The 23,791-nt window shown below is 46.1% G+C and overlaps 1 protein-coding gene across 1 annotated transcript in view; it reads left to right on the top strand.

Moving 5' to 3' along the window:
• CUNH11orf97 (chromosome unknown C11orf97 homolog) overlaps positions 1-23,791 on the top strand; it is a 60,780-nt gene that overhangs the window by 13,880 nt on the left and 23,109 nt on the right. The window contains exons 3-4 of the mRNA XM_088455721.1: positions 2,340-2,435; positions 17,835-17,954. Coding sequence (XP_088311847.1) covers positions 2,340-2,435; positions 17,835-17,954 — 216 coding nt within the window. The remainder of the gene's footprint in view (positions 1-2,339; positions 2,436-17,834; positions 17,955-23,791) is intronic.

Raw genomic sequence — 23,791 nt, 5'->3', positions numbered from 1 at the left:
TTAACAATCTTTCCCAAACACATACCAACAGTGTTTAACATACGTAAAAATGACTTTCCAACACATTAAAATCTCCATGACCTTAAATAATGAACAGTGCAAAATAGTAGCAAATTAGTGGTGTTTTCCCTGCATTCACATTAACACATACACGCGATGTTAAACAGTGCACAATGCAAAATAGCTAATTATTAGCACATTCAGCTTTTTAACGATCCCTACACAACCAATACCGATTTAGTCCCATACACTCAGAGATACCTCTCCAGCTTAGTGCTGCTCGCTAAGTACCCCACAGACCCCCAGACGCACAACGATATTTAGTGTCATTCTCCCTTGCATACATACACTTAAAGCAATAGTTCTGTAGCGCAAAAGGGTTATTATTACATGATTCATTCACAATGCCAGCATGTAAAGAAATCACTGTTTACTGCATCTAAGGTTTAACACGTGATAAGTAAGCCGTGTCTGGTGTTATACTGATCTGCACTTTCTCAACAGCTTTCCGGTATCATCGGTGTGAAGATCACAACATGCATTCTCAACTTATGGACCGTAGAGACTTAATGCACCAAAATGTACTTTGTAAATACCAACAGCCTAAATTTGCATGAGGCGGGAAAACAGAGGCAGCAAGCTGTTAGAGGCTGTTCTGTGTCCATTTGAATCAACCTGTTAAATGTCCTGTAACAACGCACCGTGATGGAGAACCAATGGGATCGCAATGAACCTCTCTATTGTGTTGTCTGTTTCTGTGAGGGTATAAATGTGTGTGTTGTGACCCTATTCTGGAGTCTTCTAGCTGATTGCTGAGTGATGGAGGTTTCTTGCTGATGCCGGTATCTGGTCCAGAGCGCGTGCGTATGTATAACTGTATCTTGGGTCTGTATAATTTCTTTGCGCTAAATTGTACTTAGATCACAGCGTGTAACTGACTGAACTTTACTTGAATAATACTTTGTGCTTTGGAAACACATGTTCAAGGTCTAAAATCTTTATTTTACTGTATGACTGCGTACGCAAATAGTGTCAATATCAGAAGGTATAGGCAGGCTTTTAGAAGGTATAGACAGGAGCACATAGAGGTTTTAAATCAGTATCCTGAATCGAATCCATGACCTCAGTGCTATTAGGCAATAATGCTAAACGCTGTGCCACCTCAGTGAAATGGTTGCGCCTCCTGTCTTTAATTGATATTTAAAGGAACATCATTCTGTTAAAAAATGATAGAAAAGTAAATATAATCTTTACTTATAAATGTAACACAAGAGCACTGAGCCTAAGTTGTGCAATTTACATTCTTATTTATAACAGTTCTCTCATTGCACTTGACATTCTAACTGTGCGTGCCAGGTTTCTTGGAATATCAATGGCGGTGTAATTACAAGTAAGGAGCGGGTGGGAAACTCATGCACAGGACTAAGAAGAATCATTGATTGAGTTAATCATAAGTCTGTATGTGATACCAGACAGGTAACAGTACTAAGGCAATGCCTGAAAGGGTATAGACATCCCTGGTGGCACTACCAGGAGTAGCAGTGCACATAGTCATTAACAGGAGAGAAAGAAAAGTCACCGCACCCAGATATGGTATACGTTTAGGAAGCCAGGGGACGGAATGCCGACCGCCGGAATCCAGACAATTTAATCCCGATGAGGGACGAATGACAGGCGTCTAAATATAGACGCCTGTCATTTTACCGACGCTGGGAGACCGGTGCCCGGCATCCTGATCGAACGGATGCCGGGTGCTGCAGCAGCCAGCCACGGGGGGAAGGGGGGGTTAGGTTTAGGGCTTCCAGGGGGGACTTAGGGTTAGGCACCCCCCCTGGAGGTTAGGGTTAGGCTAGGGGGAGGGAGGGTTAGGCACCCTCGGGGGGAGGTTAGGGTTAGGCACCCCCCCAGGGGACTTAGGTTTAGGCGGCGGGGAAGGGGGGGTTAGGTTTAGGCACTTAGAGGGGGGATTGGGGTTAGGCACGGGGGGAGGTTAGGGTTAGGCACCCTAAAGAAGGGTTAGGGGGAAAAATAGGTTTGTTTATACTTACCTAGGGACAATCGGGATTTCCTCCTCTGTCGGCCAGTCGCTGTCGGGATTTGAACCGCCGGTCAGGGGTCCAGCGGTAATTCATACCGACTCCCCCAGATATCACTAAATTACACATGTAACCTTTATGGTAAATGTTGTAATGGTCATGCCCTGTTATTGGGGGCTAAAGTGTTGGATGTGCATTACTGAATAAAAGTGACATTTTATTATTTTGTAATATCTCCTGGTTATTGCATATTATTGGTCATTATGGTCTAATAAGAAATAAAATACAGCTTTTCTCCAACAGGGAAACATTTCTTTTATGTGGGAACCCCTAAGAGAATCCAGCAGATAACGGAGGAAGAGAGATTCTTCCAGAAAGATGAAATCCAAGTTCCATCAGGTGAGAGCAGAATTATGGGGCTGATTAGTCTGACGTAAGGTGGATGTATTTTTGGCAGCCATGAAAGCCAAATCTGCTTCTTTATGTTAATGAGAGATTTCGTTGAGCTAATGCGAGCAGAAAGCCGCGTCACCCACTGATCTTGTGCCAGTCGCTGCAACCATCATCATTAATATCGGGACTTGCGCCAGCCCCATGCTAGATGCAAGAGATTATGAGACAGGCTTCCTTTCTCTCTACACACGAATCGCAAAGCTACTCGCCCATGACACTCCCACAAGACAGGGCGGTGAGCAGGGTTCAGGGAGGAAGAGGGCCCAGACACAGGGCCGGTGCAGGGTTTCTGGGTACCCAGGGCAAAACTCCAACCTGCAGGCCCTGCTTCCCACCAACCCTTCACCCCAAATATCCCTAAACCTAACTTCCCCAGGGGGGGTGCCTAACCCTAACCTCCCCCCGGGGGTGCCTGATCCTAACCCCCCCTTCCACTAGCCCAGTAGTTAGGCTACATGTGACTATCTTAAAAATGATCTCTTGTTCCCTCTCTAATAATCCTGTAGAAAAGTGAAATTTGTGAAAAGTCAATAATCGCTGTAAATCCCAGTCTACATCCATTCTAGCAGTTAGAGGCTCCATTAATAACTCCCGCGTGGTATGTGCTTCAATGAACGTATTCATTACCAGCAACATAATAGGGAGGAAGAATGTCTGTGCTATTGGTGCAGATATTGATTTATATAATGCATACAGCTGCTGTAACCATTTTATTTTCAACGGGGTTACATCTGCGTACGTCAGAAGAATACATTGAAGTTTGAATGCTCACTGGCTGGGACATCATAAACATCAATCAGGAATTTAGTCTTGGCATTGTATATCATTATTAAATTCAGAACAGTTGTAGCTCAGGATAGCACCGAAAATGTACTGCAATAAAGGAATCATTGGTATGAAAGAAACTGTGCCATGTAAGGCCTGACTGTCAGTTGTATGCAGGTCCGTCCGCAGCTAACAAATATCGGATATATGTAACTTGCTACTGCTGCCCCCTGCGCAGGATGCGGGAGATTGGAGACTTGCAACGGTAAGCTGTGTACACTTAGGTTTAGCAGTCTCTCTGGAGTGGTGTGGTATATTTTGTCAACATTCGTCATGTTGACATAATGTCGACAGGTTTGGAATATTGACATTGACCATGTTGACTTGATAGTCATCTTGATGACACTGTTGTAATGTCGACATGATTAGAATCTTGACAAAACGTCCCTGGTGGTCTAGTAGTGACTGTGGGTCTGGCAGCTCCAGTGATGCCCTCCAGGTCTGGTGGTCAGGTGATGTTGACTACCAGTGGATCCAACGGCACTTTGGCGATAAGAATTACTAATCCTAACCCATAACCCTAACTCACCTCCTATTGCCTAACCCTAATCTCCCCTCCCACAGCCTATCTCTATCCCTCCCCCAGTGCCTAACCCTAACCTCCCCTCCCACAGCCTATCTCTAACCCTCCCCCAGTGCCTAACCCTAACCTCCCCTCCCACAGCCTATCACTAACCCACCCCCAGTGCCTAACCCTAACCTCCCCTCCCGCAGCCAAACTCTAACCCTCCCCCATTGCCTAACCCTAACCTCCCCTCCCGCAGCATAACTCTAACCCTCCCCCAGTGCCTAACCCTAATCTCCCCTCCCGTAGCCTAACTCTAACCCTCCCCCAGTGCCTAACCCTAACCTCCCCTCCCGCACCCTAACTCTAACCCTCCGCCAGTGCCTAACCCTAACCTCCCCTCCCACAGCCTAACTCTAACCCTCCCCCAGTGCCTAACCCTAACCTTCCCTCCCACAACATAACTCTAACCCTCCCCCAGTGCCTAACCGACCTCCCCTCCCGCAGCCTAACTCTAACCCTCTCCCAGTGCCTAACCCTAACCTTCCCTCCCACAGCCTATCTCTAAAACTCGGCTGCCGATCATGCATAATGTCAACATTTCAAATATCTACATTGTGAACATGTTGACATTCTGTACATGCCGACATTTTAATAATGTCAACATCATAACTGTCAGCATTGAGCACACAAAATAAATGTTGACATTATGACCTGCTATTCCAGAATCACTTTCCGAAAGTGGACGGTTCTCTGGATTGTTAGCAAACCGCTTCTATGTCGCCGCCTGCATACGCAACTTAGAGTATATACCGGCGAATCTGAGTCATACGTATCCTGGTCACTTCTCACTTAAGGCTGAATGGGCATTGCTGGCTGGCAACAGACTGGCAATGGGGTGTGCACATATAGTATAAGCCTCCTTCGGGTATATTGCATTTTGGACAGAGGTTATTATTACTAGGTGAGCACATACAGAGAACCATCCGAGATCAGTCAGATCTACTGCGCCAAGGATGGGGCTGGGGGCAAATTCTGATGGTAGTGATGACTGCTGCTCTCTCCAGCAGAGGACTGGGGGCGGTGCGGTCGCATAGATGGGTTTCCGATTGCAGGAAGCTGCTGGAATCGCAACCACTTTACTTGGGATGTAGTTTTTATCCCGGCTGCCGGGATGCTGGCAATCAGAATGCCGGTGCCGGAATCCCAACCCCAGTCAGAATCCCGGCGCCGGCATTCTGACGGTAGGTAGTGGGGTTATGGGGAAGACGGAGATTAGGTTTTGGGTGCAGCGAGGGACGGTTAGGTTTGGGCACTAAGCGCCTGATTCAGACCCACTCGCTAGATGCGTTCGCACGTAGCCACAGTATGCAAATCCTGCGATCGCACGGCAAGGCATTAGCATGCCCAGAGCCGTAACTAGACTTTTTGGTGCCCTGTGCCAGAAAGAGCATTGGCGCCCCCCTCATTTTTCAAAGGGACATAGGCCCTCATTCAGAGGCGGTCGGAGGATGCAAGCGGTCGCTCAGAAACTGGGCGGCCGCTTGCATCCTGACCGGCCGCCTCTGTTTCGGTCGTTAGGCTGTGGGTTTACACCCACAGCTCTAATGACCGCTAGGGTGATGGTCGAGATGGTCAGAGACCATCGCAACCATCGGGGCTTACGAAGAGACCCTAGGGTAGGGTCTCACTTGTCGTAAGCCCCGGAGAGCTTCTGGCTCTGTCAGAGCTGGAAGCTCTCCACTGACATCACTAGTGATGTCAGTGGGACCTCCCCCAAACAGTAGGCGTTCCCATGGGAACGCCTCCGTTTGGGCTGCCACCCCCCCGGCCCGCCTTCCAAACGGGGCGAGCTGTCAATCAACATCGACAGCTCACCCCCTTTGGAAAGAGACCTGCTACGACCGGCGGTGTTGGTCATAGCGGGTCTCACGCATGCGCACGAAGGAGCCGGCTCCCTCGTGCGCATGCGCACTGGACAAACATCAAGGCGGCCATGCGGTCGTAGACCATTCGGCCGCCTCTGAATGAAGGCCATAATGCACCCAAAAAAGGGCCATGGCTTCATGGGGCAGAGCCAGGGAAGAGATAGGAGAGGCCAGGAGATGCTGGGGATGAAATAAGAGAAAGCTACAAGCAAGAATGATAATAAACAGAAATATGACAGGCCCAAACAGCGCCCCCTGACCTGTGGTTCCCTGTGCGATGGCACCGGCCGCACTACCCTAGCTACGGCCCTGAGCATGCCCACTATGTCTTGGCGTGCGATCATGGTGTGTATTTATTATTTAGACGCCCACCAGCCTGTCTTAAGACGTCCACTTTCCCTTAGTAACACACGTCATCTCCAGGAAGTTATGCAACAATCGGTAACATCGGACCCATACGCAGCACTTGTGGCTGACCATACCCTACCGCAAGCACTGCGAGTGCTGCAGTGTGTAATTCAGCCATGCAACGTGTACTGACGCTACGCCTTAATTATGCACACCTCTAAAATGGCGTTAAGACACTCAGACACGCCTGCGTTTGCACCACCACTCCCCCATTTCCATCGACCAACCCGTCACCACCCACAAACGGCTCGTCCTGTCACTCAAACTAGTAAGGCGTCTATGCACAATGGGCGATCGCATGGACTGGTTCTTGATCGCGCACTGCGTTTCATACGCATGCGTACATTGAAAACATCAGCAGGCTATGTGCGAACGCAGCCTAGCGAACGGGTCTGAATCAGGCCCTAAGGGCGGAGGTTAGATTTAGGGTGCGGGGAGGGAGGGTTAGGTGTAGGGTTAGGATACTCACCGACAGGTGTCGGTATAATAACCTTGTCAGGATGCCAGCTTCGGGATTCTGACCACTGGCATCCTGTACCCAACTGCTTTACGTGCTACTCAGAATCAGGCCCATAGAGTGTATCTGGATGAGGCTACAAATTTATAGGGTATTTTAAATGGCACATATGTTAAGACATAAGGCAGCAATTTTGTGGCCATTGGCCCTCATTCAGACCCACTCGCAAGCGGGCGCACGTACGTTAGGCGTACGTACAAAAATATTTAAATTCAAGGGCTCGCTCGTATTTTCGATCGCATCTAAAAAATCCTCCCCAAACTCAGACGACCCCTCCTCTAACTAACGAGCGTGCGAAATAGCGAGCGTACATCCCCGAAATGGCTTGAAGGGAACGCACGCACAAGTATAAACCGGAAGTGGCCATGTCAGATGTCGATTACCTGCTCCTTTATTCTGCCTACCTCCATCAATCGTATCATGCCAATCAATGTATCAATTAGCTTAATTGTTTTTTTTTTTCAACACAATGCAAGAAACTTTACTCTTGTCCGTGTTTGTGTTTACCCGCAGAATACGTACGGCTTAAACATTCGCTTTTATTGCTCAAAAAACATGTTAGCCACAATGAAACAATTGTTCTATTGCTGTGGATCCCCGCATATTTCCCGGGGTTCATTTCTTTATTTAAATTTGCTTACGCATGTCACTGCATCAAGCCTATCATAACTCTCCAGAGATTTCTGGCCCTGTCGAACACATGACTCATACACTAACCAATAAAATTGCTCCTGTTACTTTCCAAGATACATTAGCCAATCAGAAATTTTTGGCACACTTTATCAAAAATGAATTTTAAGAAAAACACCATTGCCATCATGAGAGCCTCTGCATTCACCAGGCGCGAGCTGCTGGTGCTAACGGAGGTGATGGATCGGCGTATCACCAGCCAGCCTCCACCTATCACCAACCCGGCAGAAGCGTTCCGCGTATGCGGAGGCACGGGCCCGCCTGCGCTCCTTCGGCTCACGCCGCAACATCGGCCAGCTGGAGCGCAGGTGGTCTGACCTGCAACGGCGAACGCCCCGCTTGCTGGCATGCTTTCGCATGCAGATAGTGGAAAGTAAGTGTTATGTATTGTGGTTTTCAGGTTTGTCTTTGTGGGGCAAACTGCGTGTGCATGTTTTCATGTCTGTCCTATTTATTCATTCTCCTCATATCTGCATGGCCATGTTTTCCCTCTATTTCTGATATATTCATTCTACTCATATTTGCATGTTTTTTGTTGGTGGTGGGTGATTTTAAAATGTTATTTGGCCAGGATTTGGCCAGAAACTAACCACAATTTGTTTGACATCTTTTAGGGGGACAGGCAAGACTACGCCGTCACCGTCCGGCCAGACGGCGGTCCCGCCCACTCTCACCCACCCCCAGCCAACACTCCACCCCAAATAATTCCCCTATTCCCCCCTCCTCCCAAGCCTTCCAAGACCCTCTCCCGGAACTGTCGGGCCTCCTTCCCCTCCGTCCCCCTTCCCCCTCTCCTCCAACCACCCCTCTTCCAATTACCCCCTCCCCGGAGTCCGTGATAACCCCGCCCCGTTCTTTGGGGAATGAAGGCTCCTCCGAGGATGAAGATGGAGGCACTTCGGGATCTGGCGTTTTGGCTACCGGTATGTTTTTCTTTCGCGTTTTTTTTAACCACAAACTGTTTGTATGTAATCATGTGTCGTTCCTTTATTCGTGATTTTTGGGTTGTTTTTTGGCGATTTAGCAGTTTGCCTTTACCTCTTCCTGCTGATTTCAACATACACATATCACACCTGTGGGTATTTCTACATAGGCCTTGTAATTTTTGCAGCACCCCTTTTTTTTTAATTTTGGTTTTGGAGTGATTTCGTTGTGTTTTTGTCTTTTTAATGTGGATTCCCTATTGTTTGATTAATCCACACACTTTTCTCACCCACAGAGGAACAGAGGCGTCGGCAAGAGGTGGAAGATTGTATGGCACACATGCGCCAAAATGTAATTGGGGTGCTTGTGGCCCTTGACCGGCTGTCTGGCATCCTTCGGCAGTAGTTTTTTTTTGTTTTTATCTTTTTCAAAATAAATTGTTTCTTTCTAATATACGTTCTGCCTCATTCGTTTTTTCAAAACCAAAGATAGTTAACCCTGACATAAGTAGACTGTTCCTGCAAGGTTTTGCATTTTTTAAAAATTAGATTGGGTTTTGGATTTGTATGTAAAACACCCTCAAGAAACACATAACAGTAACAATGTCATTTCCCTTTTTGTGTGTAGTGTCAATTAGATATTTCTACATTTTACAGGTTCCTAGTTGGTGGGCAAGCTGCTTAGGCGAATCTTACAAAGTCAAATGATTGGACAGGCTTCCTTTTGGTGTGGGTTGGGAACCTGAAAACATATTTCATTTTTGCTCAACTGGCGTCAGTACTGGATTACCCCTTAGTCAAATGTAAGATGTGTTAACCTGGTTAAACTTGCTGGTAACGTCCAAAAAAAGGAAGAACATTTAACTCTCCAAACATTTATTCACAACATAACTGAGAAATCAAAGTGGTCACTCACAAAAAAAACACACAGTGATAATCTCAAATACAACACATACCAATAAAAAAACAAACAAAAAAAACAAATCAAGAACTGGTTGAGGAAGGACCATGCCAAAATGATTCCACAAACATGGCGTTGCGATATGGGTTCCAGAATATATTCCCAAAATGACCAGATCCAGGTTTGGTAAGGGTAGCATGAAGTAGTGAGCGTTGTAGTGCCAAAGATTATGTGAACAAACCGAAGATGGTGAAAAAAAGAAAACACAATTAGATGTTCGCAAACAAACACAAACACATTAGGTATAAACACTGTTTTGTTAAAACTTACCTAAAAAATCTGGCCACCACATCATCGCGTATGGCCCCCCCACATACTGACCTCCGACCAACCTCGGGGGGGCCATCCTCAGGTAAGGCATCCTCTGGCTGCATTGGGACACCACTCCTTATGGCGATGTTGTGAAATATCCCACACAGGACCACAATTTTCGACACCATATCCGGCAAATACATGAGCTCGCCACCAGAGCGGTGGAGGCATCTGAATCAGCCTTTTAAAAGGCCGATACAGCGCTCCACCACTTGCCTGGTGGCTGTAAGTGCGGAATTAAACGCACTTTGTGGGCCTGGTGTGGGAGCCAAATAAGGAGTGAGCAGCCAGGACATGCAAGGATATCCACTGTCTCCTATGGAAAAGAATTGACAACATCAGGAACACTGTGTATCAAGCTTAACATTGTTATGTACTAAAGCTCTCCACTTACCCAGAAGCCACGCATCACCAGCTTGTAGGTTGGTTAATTTGTGCCATATCCCTGATTGCCGGATGACGAAGGAGTCATGTGCACTTCCGGGTAATTTAGCATTCAGGGACAGGATCTGGAGGGAGGCATCACATACCACCATTACATTCAGGGAGTGATAGTGTTTCCTGTTTCGAAATATGGCCTCCAGCCGTGCTGGAGGCTGAAGTGGTATGTGAGTACCATCCACAACCCCTATGATGTGTGGGAAGCCAGCTATTTGGTAAAAATTGGCCTTGGCCACACTAAGGGCACCCATATCCAAAGGCATTTGAATAAAATGATGGAGGTGCTTGAAAAGTGCCTCCATCACTGCCCTCAGGATCCGGGAAAAGGAGGATTGGGAGATGCCAGCCACTATTCCCACCGTTGTTTGAAACGATCCTGAGGCACAGAAATGTAACACCGCCATAAATTGCGTAAGTGGTGGTATTGCTGTTGGACTGTCAATTTGCCGCTCAAGATCACTTTCTATTAATGAGAGAGTGTCTATGATGATTTTGGGAGGTAGACGGTAGCGTCTTAAAACCTCATCATCGGGCATTCCAAAAAGGGTGACACGTTTTCGAAATATCTGGGGCCTTGCATGCCTATGATGCCTACGCCTGGGACGAGATTGAGGTTGGTCGGCTTCCGGGAGCATGGCCAGAACAATCCGCCCCAGATCAACCTGAAATTCAAACATTTCAAAGTAAGGCTTTTGACCCACCCCAAAACTATATTAAAACAACTTAGCTTCATGATACCATCCATTGCTGCTTACATGCCGGGGTATTGTCATGATACGTCCAAACTGAAAATAAACACCAAAATTACTTGACACATTTCACTCTGTGCATTTTTGTTTTTAAATTTTGTGCTAGACCAAAGTTAAAATATGCCAAACACCCATTTAGCAAAACAGCAAAGCGACATTTAACACAGTACATCAAAATGGGTCGAAATGTGGGCACAAAAAGCGAAAGAGAAACCAACAAAAAGTTAGAATGATTAATAAACTGTTAAAAATGCGCAAATTAGTTCGCTAATACAAGATAAAAAATGGACTTACCAAGAGCAAATATATAAGAGTCAAAATCAAAAGGTCTTTTGGGTCGAAAATAAACAAAATCTAAAATAGAAGAAATTATGGATCCAAAAATTACAAAAAATAAGAAACACAATGAAACAACAATTGAACAAAAGTTAGACTTCACAAAACTTACCAAATCAAGAATAGAGGTCCCAAAAATATAAACCAACAAAGATAACGGAAAAAAAAACGCAAATCTAACCAACAAACGAATCTCCAACCGCCAACTCCTTTCTACGCAATCAATAAACTCCAGCCAAGATAACCTCCAACAATCCAAAAACGCCACCTCGACTTGAGACACACCAAGCCATAAATAGTGTTTCGTTTCCCGCACAAATTAAGGAGGGATCATAAGGCCGCACAATCAATGATGCGGCCGCAAAATAAGGACGCATGTATAAATACGTCACGCAAACACTTTCAAATTCTGGTGTATTTCTTGTTTGGACCTCAGACATGGCGACAGACCAGGGAAAAAATGCCCAAGAGTCAGGCGGTAAGTCTTTCATGCATTTTCTATCAATGATTAATTTGAAACATAAGATTAGGCATGTTGTGATTTTGTGAATTCTGTAAATTTACACAAATAGGTGAGGAGGATGACATGGAAGAGGCTGCTGGGCCCAGTATTCCGGCCAAAGCGGCCAAAAAAAAAAGGCAGCCACATTTCACAAGAAAGGAGATGGAGGTTTTGATCCAGAAGTGTGTGGACATCCTGCCACAGGCAGACAGGAATATGAGTCTGCCAGAAGTAGAGAATGTGGGAAGAGGTAGCCGTTGCTGTCAATAGGGTGGGTGATTATGTCCGTCTAGCCCGGGATGTCAAACGGCGGTAAGTAAACCCTTGCCCCCCCTAAAAACAAACCCCATTTTAAACCAAAGGATAATGGCTTCCATTTTTCCCCACAGATGGGGCGACTTCAAATATCGCCTAAAGCAAAAACTCGCGGACAGGGCTAGGCATGCAAGGGGGACAGGTGGGGGTCCCACCCCTGTGTCATTGGAGTTGACGGATTTAGAAGAGCTGGCACAGGGGTGTGTGCAGCCTGTGGAGGTGTTTGGCGTGTCCAACATGGATACGGACATGCCAGACTTTGCGGCTCCTCATGTTGTCCCAGGTAAATCTTTGGATGTCATCAACTCTGAAATGTTATTGTGCCAGTATGTAGATTGTAATGTGATGCTTTTCTCTTTTTTCCTAACAGAGACACAGGCGGATGAGTCTGCTCCAGAGGGGAGCCTTGGCCGCCGAATTTCTGCTGGCTCTGCAGGGGAGGAACCAGTACATCCGGCTGAGGACCCTGCAGAAGCCAGTCCAGGACAATCCCCCTCGCAGGCAGTGGCCCTCCTCACAGAACTCAATTTCAAATCGGATTCCCATGCAGAGGATGGACGCCAGTCTGCTACGGGTGGCTGAGGCCCTGGAGCAAAATGCTGCGGCCAATGTGACCATTGGTCAGGCCCTGGCGGAAAATACCAGGGCCAACATCCGCATCGCCAATGCCCTGGAGCAGCTCGTTCGCCAGCACATGGTGGAGCCGACCTCCCTTCCTGCCGGAACATCAGGATCCTCCACCTCTGGCACAACATCAGCCAATCCTCCAAATGTGCCTAGCCCTGTGCCTAGTCCAGAGGCCACAACATCTGCCTCTGGACAGGCCAGCCCGATGACATCCCGGACCCGGTCTGGCGCCCTCCCTCCCCCATCCAAACGGGTGAAAAAACGGTGACAGCAATGGTGACTTTTCCCACAATCCTTCTGTGCTTGGCTCATATTCCTTTCTGGTCAAAACTTCCCTCTCCTTTCTTGTGAAATGTTTTTATTTTTTTGTTGTATGTTTATGTCAACAGTTATGTTGGGCCAATTTGTTTGATTTGGGAACATATCTTTGGGCAAAAAAGATGTCCCCAAAATTTTAAAAATAAGTTTTTTTGTTTGAGCAATAAATTGGAAATTAAACAATGACATTGGATTGTGAAATTATTGTACAAATGGGTTACATTTAATCCTGGGCCAAAAGTCAAAAACTCGGCCAAAGCCCAAAAAAAAAAAAAGGGCTCTTTAAGGAACGTTTAAAAAAATCATATAATTAGGAAAATTCAAGAGGCACAAATAAAATGGTGCGAAACTGAAAGCATGATGACATTATTGTTACAATAGGCCCTAACCACCAAATTGCTGCCCAAATAAACCCCCACAAATGTACGCAAATTGATTGTGTCATCCTGACATTAGCAGCTCTGAGTTCCACCTGCGTACGGTTTTGTGCTATCCCAAAAAACTGCTTTCAAAACACATACCAAGCCGGTTCTCAATCCAACACTAATTGCTTTTCAGCCCTCCCGCGATTAATCGCAACAACATCGTGGTGTCCCGGGACGGAGGAGAAGGCCAATGTGGTCGAGTAATCCAGACCCTAAACTGTGCGAGCATTTGGAAGGGAAAGAGGATCATCCAGTGACGTAGGAGTCGGTCCGTACACATTTTACGCTCGCATCTGCTAATGTATGTACGCCCCAAAAACGCCTCGCCACGCCTGCGTTTTTCCATCTCCACCCTCGTCAACACCCTAAAACGCCCTGTTCTGTCAATCACATTTGACATGTCACTTCCTGTACGCTATTTTAGGAACGAGTCCAAAAAAACTCGCAATCTGCAGTACGCACATGTGCAGTGTTACACCGACGCATGCGCGGTTATTCAACATCGGAACGCAACGAGCGTACTGCTGTTAACGAGCGGCTCTGAATGAGGGCCATAGTTATAAGCCAACCTTTGGGACATAAAAAGTAGCCTTCTCTGAATCAGGCCCTTAATGTATCATTTTCCACAATCATGCAACCTTGATTTCTTTTTATTTGCATACTACATACCCTCATGCAACTGCTGCTAAGTAATTTGTGGGTTCCAATAAAATATATATATATATATAAAAAAAACATAAAGTAAAAATAATTACACATTCATTTAATCTGGCATATTTTAACAAACATACATTATACCATAAACACCATAATAAAAACCACTCAATATGGCCAAGGAATATAAATATATATAATTATATATATAGACAAAAATGTCCTAACACAAATACGGTCTACTTTAGCTCAGATGCTCCGTTAGGTAAAGGGAAATCCACTTTAAATAGACTTATGGTAAATATTCCAATATATAATGGGCAATGAAATCAGCAATACACCCAGGTCCTGGCGTTATGCTTGACCTCCCCACCATATATTCAGCTCACCACCAGTGCATATAACAACCACCGATACCGATCACGGTGTAACAGCGGTGGGAATGGCAGTTCCTCGGTGAATTACGCTCCCCATGCATTACAATGAGCGCACATGTGATGGAGCAGCGTCCATGGGAGCAATACCTTGCTGGTCAGTTTAAAAATATAGACTGCAGCAGCCACACTAATGATATAGATAGATCAGTGGGAAGGATCAGCCAATCAGAGCTGGCCTGTCTATCGTGAACATCGTCAGGCGCATATTTGTCTGTGTGGTGGTCTTCATGGGCTGCATTTGTGTAAAAACAACCTTACAGAATGCAGGCGATGCTGGCATGCCCCATCAGGCATTCCACACCTCTAAGCGCAAGGGGTCATAAGGGTCACCTTCATGTGAGAACTTTGTGGTTTATTTAATAAAATGCAGAATTCTATGTATTTTGGTGCTATTTCACAAAAACCATCTTCTTTTATTTATTTGAAATAGTATCTTATTAAGGAAACAAAAGTGTATGAAAACACAGCTAACTATAAATGTACCTAAAGATTACTTGGGGATCTATTTACTAAGCAGTGTTAGGAAATAAAGTGAATGATGATAAGGTACCAGCCAATCAGCTCCTAACTGCCATTTTTCATACACAGCCTGTGACGTGGCAGTTAGGAGCTGATTGGCTGGTACCTTATCACCGTTCACTTTATCTCCTAACACAGCTTAGTAAATAGACCCCTTGGTGTATTTGGTGCTTTCCAATGTAATGGAATGGACAAGGCCTTCCTTAATCAGACAACTTTACAACATACAGTACATTATAGAGTACTTAAATTATTGTAACTGAACATTGACTGTCAATACAGCCAGCAGTAATGTTGGCTGCTGTAAAACTGAACTACAGTATACATTTGCTTGGTCCCAAATCATGTTACATGGTATATCTTCATAATGTCAACTTTCACAATGTTGACAATGACAGAATGTTTATATGACAAAATGTCGACATTGTAAATGTGACAACAAATATCTCGACAGCTATTTAAAAAAAAAAGATTTTTGGGTAGGGTTAGGCTGCGGGAAGGGTTAGGTCTAGGTTAGGCTGTGATTAGGGTTAGGTCTAGGTTAGGCTGCGGGAAGGGTTAGGCTGTGATTAGGGTTAGTTCTTGAGTTAGCTATGATTAGGGTTAGACTGTGGTTAGGATTAGGTCTAGGATTAGGCTGTGAATAGGGTTAGGCTGTGATTAGGGTTAGGTCTAGGTTAGGCTGCGGGAAGCGTTAGGCTGTGATTAGGGTTAGTTCTTGAGTTAGCTATGATTAGGGTTAGACTGTGGTTAGGATTAGGTCTAGGATTAGGCTGTGAATAGGGTTAGGCTGCGATTAGTGTTAATGTTAGGTTGTGGTTAGGAGTATTAGGTATAGAGTTATGTCAAGGCTCTGATAAGGGTTAGGCTGTGATTAGGGTTAGACTGTGGTTAGGATTAGGGTTAGGCTGTGGTCAGGGTTAGGTCTAGGGTTTGGATTAGGCTTTGGTAGATTATGGTTAGGCTAAGATTAGGGTTAGATTTTGTGGTGTATTGGTGAAACCGGGCGCTCCTGTTGAGGGTAAGCGGGCCGTGAATGGTAATGGGTTTTCCCTAGTGAAAACCAAAGTCTGAATTATGTGTCTAAAGGTAGGTAATACCATGTATTTAGGCGCTCCTCAACATAAATGCTGTGACGGAGTCGACCGTATAGATGACATAGGTCAGTGTAGACATAAAATAAAATTTATTCATGAATACAAGGTGATGCATGGAATATAAATGCATACAGTCAAGACGTGCTGTAGATTCAAAAGGGATGAGAATTCACAGAATCAGTTGATAAATACTGGGTGAGGCAGAAAAATGGTATCTGCCATGGACATTAGACATATGCAATAGGTGAATTATATATATTGTGGATGAATCAAGGCATGAAACATAAAACAAATGACAGGTCTGGTGAGTTCTGATTGCAGCAGGAAATGTGACTCCTGTTTTTAAAATAAGCACTATCGTGCAATGTACAAATAAACGGTAATAATTGTACACTTGGTAGTAGGCAAAAAAGTACAGGATATCATACCCGGTGGGTGATGGGGAGCCAGCGGGTGTTGAATTGCAGGGTGCCCGGGTTGCCCTGCAAGGCTCCTTACGCTTTACCCAAACGGAAATCAGATCCTGTGGAAAAAGTCCAGAGTCCTTGGAAGTGATTACAGGTGTAGCTTGCCGACGCGTTTCGAGATACTGGGTCTCTTCTTCAGCCTTGTATTTATCAACTGATTCTGTGAATTCTCATCCCTTTTGAATCTACAGCACGTCTTGACTGTATGCATTTATATTCCATGCATCACCTTGTATTCATTAATAAATTTTATTTTATGTCTACACTGACCTATGTCATCTATACGGTCGACTCCGTCACAGCATTTATGTTGAGGAGCGCCTAAATACATGGTAATACCTACCTTTAGACACATAATTAAGATTAGGGTTAGGCTGTGGTCAGGGTTAGGTCTAGGGTTTGGATTAGGCTGTGGTTAGGATTATGGTTAGGCTAAGATTAGGGTTAGGCTGTGATTAGTGTTAATGTTAGGTTGTGGTTAGGAGTATTAGGTATAGAGTTATGTCAAGGCTCTGATAAGGGTTAGGCTGTGATTAGGGTTAGACTGTGGTTAGGATTAGGGTTAGGCTGTGGTCAGGGTTAGGTCTAGGGTTTGGATTAGGCTGTGGTTAGGATTATGGTTAGGCTAAGATTAGGGTTAGGCTGTGGTTAGGTCTATATTATGCTGTGATTAGGGTTTGGCTGTTATTAGGGTTAGGTCTAGGGTTAGGCTGCGATTAGGGTTCGGTCTTGGGTTAGGGTTATGCTGCGTTTAGGCTTAAAATGCAATTAGGGTTAGGCTGTGGTTAGTGTTAGGTCTAAGGTTAGGCTTCAATAAGGGTTAGGCTGCGGTTAGGGCTAGGCTGCAATTAGGGTTAGACTGCTATTAGGGTTAGTTCAAGGGTTATGATTAGGCTGCGATAAGGATTAGGCTGTGGTTAGGGATAGGCTGCAATTAGTGGTAGGTCTAGGGTTAGGCTATGATTAGAGTTAGGTTAACGGTTAGGGTGTGGTTAGGGTTTGGCTGCAATTAGGGTTAGACTGTGATTAGGGTTAGGTTCAAGGTTAGGGTTAGGCTGCTATTTGGGTTAGGCTGTGATTAGGGTTAGGGTGTGGTTAAGGTTAGGCTGTTGTTTAGGATTTGGCTGCGATCAGGGTTAGGCTGTAGGAAGGGTTATGTCAAGGGTTAAACTGCGATAATGGTTAGGCTGCAATTAGTGTTAGGGTTAGGCTGCAATTAGTGTTAGGACTGGCTTGTGATCAGGGTTAGGGTTAGTGTTAGGGATACTCACATCAGCATTATGTCAGTGTCGATATTCTGAATGTCAACATGTTGTATCACACCCTGCTACACTACTAGGGTGTGAGAATAATAATAACCTACTGTTAAAACATTGTTCTCTTTGCCAGCGATGCAACTGGACAAGATATTTCACACGGAGATTGTGCGGCCTTTCCACCCAACCCCTCTGCCGAGAAACAGCTTCCTGACGAAACCTGACTATTATTCCAGACATCGGGGAATGAGAGGTGAGACTAAGAGGTTTTGGGGACTATGGAACACAGGAGCTGATTCAGAGCCGCTCGCTAGATGTGATCGCACGCATGATGGTATGCAAATGGTGTAGGCACTGCTACCGCACAGCAATGCATTAGCACGCCCAATATTTCTTAGAGAGCGATCACATATTGTATGCAGACACCCACCAACCTGCCTTAAGACGCCCACTTGTGCACGTCACGTCCAGGAAGTGTATGCAACCATCGGCACATCGGATGCTATTGCAGCGCTTGAAGTTGACCATTCCTTGCCGCAAGCACTGCGAGCACTTCAGTGTAAAAACCAACCAGGTTACATGTACTATGATGCTGTCTTATAATAATGCACACCTCTAACACGCCGTTGAGATGCTCAGGCACGCCTGCGTTTACACCTCCACTCCCCCGTTTTTAACGGCCAGCCCCCGTTACCACCTACAAATGGCTCCTCCTATAACTCACTCTGCTGGGCTGTCTATGTGCAGCGAGCGAATGCATTGTGAACTTTCGCTAAGGTATGCGCTCTGCGATGCATACGCTTGCGCACAATGCATACACACTGCATACCATCGGCAGCAGTGAGCGTTTGCATCTTAGCGAGCGGGTCGGAATGAGCTCCACAGTTCATTGAAGCTACTGTGTATTCCAGTGTATCGCTGAGCAAACACCAGTTTTCCTAGTTATCAAAGTGCTAAAACCAAACTTGCCAATTCAGATAGAATTGCTAGAGTACTGTAGAAAGAGTAATGCTGGGTACACACTGGCAGATATATTGGCCGTTCGATTAATCGGCCAATATATCTGATGCCTTGTGGCCAGTTTGTATCAGCGATATGTCTGTGAACGACGTCGTTCACAGACATATTGCGTCGGCTCTGGACAGATATATCTGCAGATATTGGGGCATTGTGCTGTGGGCCTGATTCAGAGCCGCTCGTAAGCAGCCGCTCGTTTGTTCCGACCGATGTTCGCACAACTGCGCATGCGTACAGATTTTAATACGCATGCGCGAACGAGTCAGTGCGGCCGAAAATCGTGTGCTCGCTAAATAGCGAATGCCTGCTAATATGAGTGACATGAGGAGGCGTTTGTGGGTGGTAACAGGGGAAGGTGCTTGAAAACGGGGAGTGGAGATCCGAACGCAGGCGTGCCAAACGGTCAAAACGAGCGTTTTAAGGGTGTGCATAATTACTATAGTAGCGTCATCGACCACGTCACTTGGTTGTTTTATAGTCAGAACTGCTCGCATGATTGTGGTAGGAAAAAGCAACCACAAGAATAGCGAGCAGTTCATACGCCGTCCGATGTACTCGATTAATCTAATAAATAGCGGACATGACGTATGATGCGAGCGGCCAGGGGGCGTTTTTTTCAAAATTACGTTCGCATGTTTTGTTCGCTCGTTCAGACATAGAGGCGTGAACAGACCGCAAAGAGCGAACGGTTAATTTAAATAGCCAGCCCCTTTTTCTGGACGAGCGAGCGCAAATAGCGTCCGGCTCTGAATCAGGCCCTGTGTGTATGGGCTCTAATGCCCGGCCGCACACTTGCTGCAGAGGCTGCGTCCAGATGACAGATGATGGTTGGTCAGTGTGTATGAACAACCATCATCTGCAGATATATCGGTTAAGTGTGTACCAACTTAAGTTAGCACAATGTGTTTAATGTTGTCTTCAGCCACAGTTACAAAGAAAAGTTACAAAAGTTATTAAAGTGGAGAACATCAACACAGCTAAAAAAAAAAATGAAAGGAAAAAGCCTTAATGAAACATAAATCAATTACATGTAATAGATCTATAATACGACCTATAAATAACGTGCCTTGCCTAACTCACGCACGCGCACTGTGATGCAAACTCATGCGCAGTACGCATCATCGACCGATCTGTGTTTGAGGTTGCAATTGCGTTCTGTAATCAATCAGGCCCACAGTCTGTAACGGGACAGTTAGGCGCTGACTGGTTGGAACTTTGGGGGTCATTCAGACCCACTCGCGAGCGGCAGTACGCTCGCAAGTGGGTCGATGTTCCCCGCTGCGCATGCGCACGACGGAGGGAGCTCCGTCATGCGCATGCGCGAGACCCGGCGAGCGATGGACTTTCCATCGCTCGGGTCTCGCACCAAAGGGGGCGTGCTGTCGATGGTGATTGACAGCACGCCCCCTTTGGTGGGCGTGCCAGGGGCGTGCCTGCCAGACGGAGGCGTTCCCATGGGAATGCCTACCGTCTCAAGCCGGCCCCACTGACATCACTAGTGATGTCAGTGGGAGTGATTTTGGCTCTGATAGAGCCAAAATCACTCCTGGCCTTGCGGCTGGGAAACCCGACCGCAGGGTTTCCCTCGCAAGTCCGATGGTCGCGATGGTCAAGACCATCGCGACCATCTTTTTGTACGCTCGTATATGCTGTGGGTGGTGACCCACAGCTATACGAGCGTCCAGGAGGACGCTCCATTTTAATGGAGGAGGGCCCTGATTCAGAGCGAGCGCTCTGGTCAGAGCGTCCGGCTCTGAATCAGGGCCATTATCTCTCTCCACTTTGGGGGGGTCTATTCATCATCACTTTATTTTTACAAAAGCAGGTGAAAATGCACATATTCGCAGCTTGATTGCAGGAGCATTCGCCATCTTCAGATGGCGAGTGCTCCCGCTACCCGCTCCGTCCCTATGGTAAGGAGTCCCTGGTTGCAAAGAGGGATTCTTTACGGATCCCTCCATCTCTGTCTGGCTCCTTCTGCCGGACGCCGGAGCTTTTGTGCGCATGCGTGACCTGTAGGTCACGCATGTGCACTAGTGTCACTACTCCAAAAGTACTCAAGCTGCGAATGCTGTCGCCGTGGCTAATTTGTACACACCCAGAAAACTGCGTTCGCACATCTGCCTTTCTCCGACCACTCTCCCGTCACCACCCCCAAACGCTGATAGAGCAAGTAACTGTGTAACTGGACAAACCAAACCATACATAAATTTTTTGCACGTGGGGTAAATACTGGCTGCTGTTACATGTAGTCCACAAAACTGCACAGCTTTATTTTTACACTACAATTTAGATTTTAGTTTGGACACCTCCCTCCCAAATCTTAATCTCTCTGCACATTTTACATAAACCCCATCTGCAGTGCAGCACGGTATTACCAAGATGCAGAGTTACTTGCTCTATCTTACTCTGTTCCCAACTCTGAATCAGGCTCAGTGTTCCTCAAACATCTACTCAAGCCATACTTGCCTGCTCTCCCGATACCTGCGGAAGTTTCCCGATTTTTCGTGTAGCCCCTCCCACCCTGGAAAAGAGGCACGCCTCCCGCATCCCATCCACTTCCTAGTGACATGGACAGAATGGTGAGAATCTTACCAGCAATCCGAGGTCCGCGTGTAGGGGCGGGGCGTAATGCCACGATTCTATGATAATTGCACCATTTGGCCCTGCACCCTATTCAAGTATGCACGATTTCTCCGTGAGGGGGTGGCACCTAATTATGCAAATTCTCTGGCCCCGCCCCCATCACGGCCCACTTAAATGTCCTGTCTGGGCTTCTCCTGGAGAGGTAAAAAATAAAAATAAGGAAGGCATGTCTCAAGTACCCTGGTTGGCAATGTTTGGGTAAGTATTAAGTGCCACTTTACTCACAAGGCTGTTGACCATACCAACACCATATTTTGGGAGTGTACTGAATATGACCGGAAAGGGGGGTGGGGGAGAGACACAAATAAACTGCTCACAAATTGTGCCAACCACACTAAAATGATGCATGCCCACACACTGACCTATGTGACATAAATGTGACGAAATCTAACAGTATTCTCTGAGAAAAGCTGAAATATTTAAACAAAAAAGAGGGGTGGTTCCAATGTGGAGGTACTCTATATAAGAAATGACACTTTGCCTCATTCCGCCATGCATACTTTCAGTTTCATACACAAAACTAGGCTCAAAATGCTAAGATATACATTGGTTTATTGCTTCTTCTAACCCTAAACAACCTTGCATAGCTTACTTAACTTAAATTAATAAATAACGACACAGACAACAAGAGCTTGGCTAAAAGGTCACAGCTTTTATTTATAATTAATTAACCTAACCAGGGTGGGAAAGAGACGCTGCAGGCTCAGTTCTAGCTCTTACTTTGCTCAAATACTCGGGGAATGACTGAAAGGCCCCCCCTCTAGACGCACTAAACGTTGCGAGGGTCCCACTTGCCTCCTGGATCAATCCGAGACGCTTTCACACAAAAGCGCCCGGGTCTCCTCGAACGGAGCAGGACAAATTTGCCAGGTTCATCGAGGGCAAGTGCCCCCACCATGTATCTTGCGCCACATAAAGCCACTGAGCTGCAGCGTACTCCCGCCATGCTGGGCCTCCCCTAAATTGGGAAGAAGAGGTTAGTGTGACAAAACAAAAACAGTAACGGGTGGGATGGTGGGTTTCAAAGATCCAGAAAAAAGAGGCTGTCTACATGCAAACTAGCCAATATATACTGATCATCTGACCACTCCCTCAAGCAATATCATTGGCTCACCCAACCAGCTGACCAGACAGCCTTATAATCTGCCAAGCAACAAGGCTGTCATCAACAGCCATACAGCAAAATACATAGTATTCTTAGTTATTCTCAAACTTATCCAGCCTTCGCCTACTATTCTCTGGAGGAGTTTCCAAGAACCTGGAAGAGGGTGGGGATCTTGCAATGTGTTAGGCGAACATAAGTAAATAAGTATTTTTGCTGTTCATTAAGGGGGGGGGGCATTCTCATAATTGTGCACCCCCATGTTTAAAGCTGCTAGTTGCAAGGCCAGGATGAAACGATTTAAAGTTATCTGGCCGCCGATTTCAGTCAGGAAGTCTGTTAAGAGGACAGGAGGACGATAGAATCCCTCCCCCCTCACACACACATACACACAAATTTTGGACTCTCCCAGAGCTTCCTAGACAGTTGAGTACTATAAAGTATGATTAAAGAACCTTATTGATTCCTAGTGATGAGACAAGGATGCTTTGTTGGTGCATCCACTGCGTGCAGAGAATGGGAGCAACTGACCCTGTATCAATATAGGAGTTATTCGTGGCCGACATGGTGGCACAATAGTTAGTATTGCTGTCTCATAGCACTGAGATCATGAGTTCAATTTCCAAACAAGGCCTCATCTGTGTGGAGTTTGTATGATCTCACTGTACTGGGACAGGGACTGCTAGAAATAACTGAAATACTCTTTGTAAAGAGCTGCGTAATATGTGTGCACTATATATATATATAACTGTTTGTTAAATAATCACTTGCTCAAATATTTATTTTACCAACTACAAATTTCATAAATGATCTGAAGTAGGTTGGAGCGCTCCAACAACTACAGCATCTGTAAGATCGTCTCTGCTAGCAACCAGCAGGTGGCAGTAGTGTGCATAGCAGAACACCTTGTATCTAGGGAGGATTGGGATTGGAATTTTAAATACCGGGCAGCGCTGAGCACCTCCAGAGTGCGCAGACGCTGCCAAGCTCCCCCTTCCCATGGCTGTGCTCACTGTGCAGCGTGACGTGACAGAGGTTGCGCTGTACAGCCCCTGAGCCCACCCACCCCTCTACATGGCCATGCTTTAGTTTCCCTGCTGCAGCTGTAGCCGCCCGGTAAGTCACTGTGGGGGCTGGGAGGGGACATTTTTTAAAAAAATAGGCCAATCCTGGGTATCCCGGGAATACCGGGATTGAGTTTTTTTCAATCCTGAATCCCAGGATTGAAAAAATGGCCCAGGATTGGCCACCCTACTTGTATCCCATGGTCATGCATTGCTTTGCTGACAATTCAAAGCAGCACACAGGCAGCACGCAGGCAACAC

The sequence above is a fragment of the Taudactylus pleione genome, unplaced genomic scaffold (genome assembly GCF_031769625.1).
Source record: "Taudactylus pleione unplaced genomic scaffold, aTauple2 ptg000667l, whole genome shotgun sequence".
Taxonomy (NCBI): Eukaryota; Metazoa; Chordata; class Amphibia; order Anura; family Myobatrachidae; genus Taudactylus; species Taudactylus pleione.
Note: the sequence above shows the minus strand (reverse complement) of the source record. Positions and strands in the feature narration are given on the sequence as shown.